This window comes from Dipodomys merriami, unplaced genomic scaffold, assembly GCF_024711535.1.
Source record: "Dipodomys merriami isolate MVZ:Mamm:240054 unplaced genomic scaffold, mDipMer1.0.p SCAF_21, whole genome shotgun sequence".
Lineage (NCBI taxonomy): Eukaryota > Metazoa > Chordata > Mammalia > Rodentia > Heteromyidae > Dipodomys > Dipodomys merriami.
In genome coordinates, this window is record NW_027203493.1 from 5,633,728 (window position 1) to 5,640,244 (window position 6,517).

At 33.9% G+C, this 6,517-nt stretch overlaps 1 protein-coding gene and 1 pseudogene across 1 annotated transcript; both read left to right on the top strand.

The window, feature by feature from the left end:
* The first annotated feature begins 368 nt into the window (after window positions 1-368).
* LOC138833679 (olfactory receptor 4C11-like) lies at window positions 369-1,292 on the top strand. Its single transcript, XM_070031969.1, has one exon. The coding sequence runs from the start codon at window positions 369-371 to the stop codon at window positions 1,290-1,292; it is 924 nt and encodes a 307-aa protein (XP_069888070.1).
* A 3,307-nt stretch (window positions 1,293-4,599) lies between these two features.
* Window positions 4,600-5,956, top strand: LOC138834198 (olfactory receptor 4C11-like; annotated as a pseudogene).
* The last annotated feature ends 561 nt before the right edge of the window (window positions 5,957-6,517 follow it).

A 6,517-nucleotide genomic window follows, 5' to 3' on the forward strand; every position in this document is an offset into this window, starting at 1 on the left:
TAAATTATTCAAGTTCAAATAACTTCAAAAGGTATTAAATTAAATTATTCAAGCTTTCTCAATATATTCAACATACTATCCTACTGTTAATAGATATTTGTTTAAAACTAACAAGAAAAGGCATGTATTGACTCCTAAGAAGCAACCTTGTGAAGAAACATTTGCTCTTTCCTTAGTGAACATTGTATTGCATGATACTAAATTGATAGTTTGGGGAAATAATATAAAAGTGATAAGCTATCACCCACTAGTAAGTTAATTATATGACTTACAACAAAGATTCAATTGCCAAAATTCAGTAATATTTTTCTTTTCTCCTTTGCAGAGTTTTCTTTATAATCTTCAATTTCCCCATATCAACTGAAACAATGCCTAATAACAGCAGTGTGACAATGTTCATATTGTTAGGGTTGACACCAGATCCCCCAAAACAAAAATTGGTGTTTGTCATCTTCTTAATTTTCTATGGTGGGACTTTTGTGGGGAATATGCTCATAATCGTGACCATCAAGTTCAGCAGGATACTTGGCAGCCCCATGTACTTCTTCCTGTTTTATTTGGCCTTTGCTGATTTCTGCTTCTCCACAACCGTAGCCCCCAGACTCATTGTGGATTCCCTCTCTGCAAATAAAATCATTTCCTACAATGAGTGCATGACCCAAGTCTTCTCAGTGCATTTATTTGGCAGCTTGGAGATCTTTGTACTCATCCTCATGGCTGCTGATCGCTATGTGGCCATCTGTAAGCCCTTGCACTACCCAACCATCATGAGAAGGCAGGTCTGTGTCATCTTGATTGTGTTTGCCTGGATTGGTTCCTTCATACATTCCTCTTCTCAGATTATCTTGCTCTTAAAATTGCCCTTCTGTGGACCCAACTTAATTGACCATTATTGCTGTGATTTGCAGCCCTTGCTGAAACTTGCTTGCACAGACACTTATGTGATCAACCTGCTGTTGGTGTCCAACAGTGGGGTAATTTGTTCAACCAGTTTCTTGATTTTGATGATCTCATATGTTGTCATCTTGCATTCACTGCGAAATCACAGTGCAGAAGCGTGGAAGAAAGCTCTCTCCACTTGCACGTCTCACATCATTGTAGTTATAATATTTTTCATTCCATGTACATTCATGTATACACGTCCTCCTACCACTTTCCCTGTGGACAAGATGGTGACAGTATTTTACACCATCGGAACACCCTTACTTAACCCACTGATTTACACATTGAGGAATGCAGAAGTGAAAAATGCCATGAGAAAGTTATGGAATGTTAAAATCATGACTAAATGAGATTATTAAATGTTACTGTGATACAACACAGAAAGTAACTGAGTCCTTAGAAATTCAGGTAGAGGCATGATTAATACTTCCTCCTCTGAATCTTTTGCCATTATGCAATTTCATAGGTATATGCTTGCCTACACTTTTTCATTCATATCTAATCTAATTTGATTTTTCCCCTCCTATGTGCTTCTGGCTTTAAAATGGAAGCTTCCCTGTACTTTTAAAGTGTGTCATTTTTCCTGAAATCTTATTTCTGGCATAAGTATGTGTATTATGTGTCAAAGCTTATGCCACACACCTGATTGATAAGAACAAAGATGGGTTTGTGATCACATTCATTCAAAACTGTAAATATCCTTAAATATGATGTAGTTCTCTGCATTCATTTCTTTATATAACATATTTCCAATAGATTAGTTTCTCCTGATCATTTCTACTAGAACCTATTAAATCTGTGTGTCAAAACTGTTTGATTTATTTTATCATTCATAGTGCTGACCTACAGGAAATTCTTGTGTTATAGTATTCAAATTTGTTGATATCTGATAATAACAATAAATGAGAGAAATTTGTGATATGTTTTAATATACTGTTATACTCTTCAAATATTTCACTTTTTATGTGGTCGGCACTTTCAAGCTAAAATGAGAATAGAACTCTGACCCTTAGGAAGAACCTAAGAAAATTAACATGCTACAAAATTAAATTAAAAAATTAAGTATACTAGTGTTCAGCCTTTTTTCTGGGATCAGAGAGAAAAAAGTGTAGAAGATTTTTTCATGTCACTCATTGCATGATCTATTGTCTGTAAATCTGATGATAAGAACACAATAAATGAATCTTTGTCACTCAAAATTCCAGTTGTCCCTCATTATTGGGTTTAGGGAGCAAACACTGCTGCAGCATACACTTTCTCTATTGGTGTTGTTTTCATAAAAGATTCATATAGATTCATTGAATTACCCTTAAGGTTTCCATGTTGTGATTCACATAACGAACTATTAAGTGCTTTATTTCCCACAGCTTGTATTTGAGCTTTCCTTATTCATTAATTACAGTGTATGAAAATTATTTTGTCTGTAGTAAATATTACCAGACACCATTTCATTTTTAATTTTATTTTTCACTGATGAATGGAAAATATTGAGCAGAATCAATTTAAAGATATCAATATAATAATTTATAAACCAAATGTATGATATGAACTACCTGAAATATCATTCAGTGTCAAAACTCAGGAAATGATGACACACTTGTGAATTTTGAGTCCATGAAGTGACACAAAATGGGAGTGAATAGATGCTGAGTGGTTTAGCTCAATTGAGGTACTCTGACTCCTCAAAGTCCTAGACAACTGTTGTAGAATTATGATTATTGGGGACAGAAGTGAAGTACAATAGTGGGATATTTAAAGGACCAAGAGTTTCATCATTTGAAAATAAAATATTTCTGTAGGACTATGATTGTTAAACAGTGTGATTAGATGTCATGCAATGTGCTATACATATAAATGGTAAGAATATTAATTGTATTCCTAAAAATTGAACCACAACTGAAATTCAACAAGAATACATAATAATTGGTGATAGAATAATATTCTTTTCTTACATGTTGTGATTTTATAAATGTTATACATCCCTATACTTAAATGAAAAGTTGTTTACATATTAGTACACCCTGAGTATCCAATAGACTAAAGCCAATTTTACACATAATGGTACATTTTTGTCTATCATTTAAAATTAATTTTAATTAAATTTATATTTTCAGAACATTTGTGGAAGGTGATAGAGAGTTTCCATACACTCACACTTAGTTTCTCAACTTGTCATGTCAAATTAGTGTAAGGCATTTGTCAAAATCATTACTAAATATGATTTTGCTTCATGATGAGAAACACGTCAGAAAATAATTTCCTCTGCTCTGAATTTTGTGCAAGCTCCAAAAGAATAAATTCAGTCACATTGTTTTTATTTCTCATTTCTCTGTCCCTTTAGATGAGCCTCAGCAGAGAGTGAGAAAACTTAAACAGTAACAAATGATTTATTATTGTTGATTAGTTCGTTTCCTATATGCCTACAATTCCTGGAAACATGCTCTGTGTTTTACCCATTTTTTCATGAATGCATATGGCAATAGAGAAAATGTGCTAAGTAATTTAGACAAAGGTATTCCATTCTTGTCATATTACTCATACTCTTCAGCTCTATTGGTAAATAGTACTTCCATGTTGAATAGATTTCTTTTCTTCCTTCTTCTTTTGTATTCATGCTGTTAGTAGTCTACTTTATATGAATACCTGCTTCATTCCAATCATTAGGATAATCCAACAATTAGCTGTATCTTAAAAATAGTCATTGACATTCACAGTTATTAGAAACTTAGCCAGATTTTCAAAGCTAGTAATTGATGATACCAGAACATGTACTGAATCTTCTGATTCCAGACTCAGAGCTATCAAAAACCAGTATTATTTCTAAAGTAATTATGCTGTGGTTTTATCACCCATCCATTGCTATACTATATTGTACTCTAAAGGCAAACTAATGTCCAGGTTTTTTCTTTAAGACCATGGATGGAAATGAGTTCTTCTTCATGAATACTTTTTGAAAATTCTCAAAATAGTTTTGTAATTTTGTGCTTTACTTTTGTACTTAAATATAGATACTTTTGTACTTAAATATAGAGCATATAGATAAAACCAATGGCTATGTAATTCTCAGCACTCAGTTCTTAATTATATTTATTGTTAAGTTCTTTGGGTTATGTTTTCCTAAAGGAGTAGTTCACTTCCCATTTAAAACATTTTTCCTTTTAAAAATTTATTTTATTGTAAAGAGGAATTACAGTTATATGAGAAAGGTGATGAGTATATTTCTTGTCGAGCATTGTTACCCCTTCCCTTGTGGTTCTCCCACTATCCCTTCCCTCCCTCTCTTCCCTCACTCCTCCCCTGTCCCCAAAGTTCTAAAGTTTATTTCCAATATACTGTCTTGTGGTTGTCATTGTTGCAATGGGTCATCCTGTGTCCTTGTTTCAGCATTTTGTTATTCTCCTTCTCATCCCCAAATTAGACAAATGTATATACAAGAGGCAGGGTACCATAATTAAGTACAGTAACAACAGAGGATGTACCATACGGGGAAGAACATAAAAGGAAACAAAAAAATCACATAGCATGCTAAAAACAAAAAAATTAATCAAATGATCACAAACAAGGCTGTACATTAAAAACAACATTTATCCAAAAGATCACAAACAAAGCCATACTAAAGCTACCAGCACAATTATGTTTATTGCATCATTATTCACCATGCCTAAAAATGGAACCAACACAGATGCCCGTATATTTATACAATGGAATTCTATGCCCCCATCAGAAAGAATGGCATCGCCCTATTTGTTAGAATATGGAAAGACTTGGAAAAATTATATTAAGTGAAGTAAGTAAGCCAGGCCAAAAGAAACAAAGGCCCCATGTTTTCCCTTATTTGCAATAACTAGTATATGTCTAGGACAAATAGAAAAGGTCAAAAGCTATGTACATATGACCATGTAAGATGATGCTAAGTGAAAGGAACTGCAAGATAGAGACAGTCCTGGTTTTAGCTTTGTTGCAGTTGTTTTTAATGTATTTATAATGTACTATGCGGTTTTTTTTTGTTTCTTTTGCATGATCTTCCTCCATGGTATAACCCCTGTTTTCACTGTATTTGATTCTGGGGCCCTTCATCTTGTTTATACATTTTTCTAATTTGGGGAGAGAAAGGGAAATAACAAAATGCTGAAATAAGGATACAGGTTGACCTATTGTAACAATGAGTTAGACAAGACACTATGTTAAAAATGAACTTTACCACTTTCGCAGGGAGAGGGAGGAGTTGGGGAGGTGGGAAGGGAAGGGATGATAGGGGAAAAACAAAGGAGGAGGTAACAATGACTGACAAGAAATGTACTCCTTACCTTACTCATGTTACTGTAACCCCTCTGTACAGTATCTTTACAATAAAAATATATACTAAAATAAAAAAAGAATACAGTATCTTACAATAAGTGCATGACCCAAGTTTTTGCCACCCATTTCTTTGGGTGCATGGAAATCTTTGTGCTCATCCTCATGGTCTTTGATCGTTGTATGGCCATTTGCAAGCCTGTGAGATACACAACCATCATGAGCCTGCGTGTCTGTGGAATTTTAATAATGATGGCCTGGGTGGGATCTTGCATTCATTCTTTGGCACAGATTTTCCTGGCTTTGAGATTACCCTTCTGTGGCCCCAAGGTAATTGATCACTATTTCTGTGACTTGCAGCCCTTATTGAAACTTGCTGCATGGACACCTATGTGATTAATTTGCTAGTTGTTTCTAATAGTCGGGTTATATGCATGGTATGTTTTATGATCCTGCTGACTTCCTATACTGTCATTTTATACTCTCTGAGAAACCACAGTGCTGAAAGAAGGCACAAAGCCCTGTCCACTTGCACCTCTCACTTTATTGTGGTTGTCATATTTTTTGTCCTCTGATAGTTATTTACACATGCCCACCAACTACCTCTCCAGTAGATAAGATGGTAGTTGTGTTTTATACAATTGGTACACCCTTGCTCAATCCTCTAATCTATACTCTGAGAAATGCATTAGTGAAAAATGCCATGAAAAAACTATGATTTGCAAAGTATGAGGCTTCTCAATTATTCTACCCTAGCAAGTTATTTATATTGCATAGAAAATCACATAAAGTTTCCTAGGCATTAGGAAAACAGTTTTTAAAATATCTGGAAATATGTGTCTAAATTATTACCATCTTTTTCAATCATCTGTTACACTTATTTATACCTATTTGCAAAATGATTGATTATGTATTGGAATTAAATCCCATTAGTTCTGACTTACTTTCCAGATTTTATTTAATTGTTTTTGTATGTGATCATAAGAATAAGCCATAAGAATATTGACTGAAACAAAGCCATTCATCTTCCATATGAGAATTGAAAAGGATGCACATAAAAGGCTAATTTTAAATTTGCCGGACTCAGTGGAGATATCTAAAATAATGCAAAACTGTGAAAAAATTTAAAGTTTTAATAAAAACTTGAAAGTCATAAGAAAACCTGCATCCTTCTCTGCAATGCTCTCACAATCCTGTGGATAAAGTAGGAAGGATGACCTTTTTTTGAGACAACACCAAGTGGTTTACTATCTTGGAGACTTTCATATTGGTTTTCACA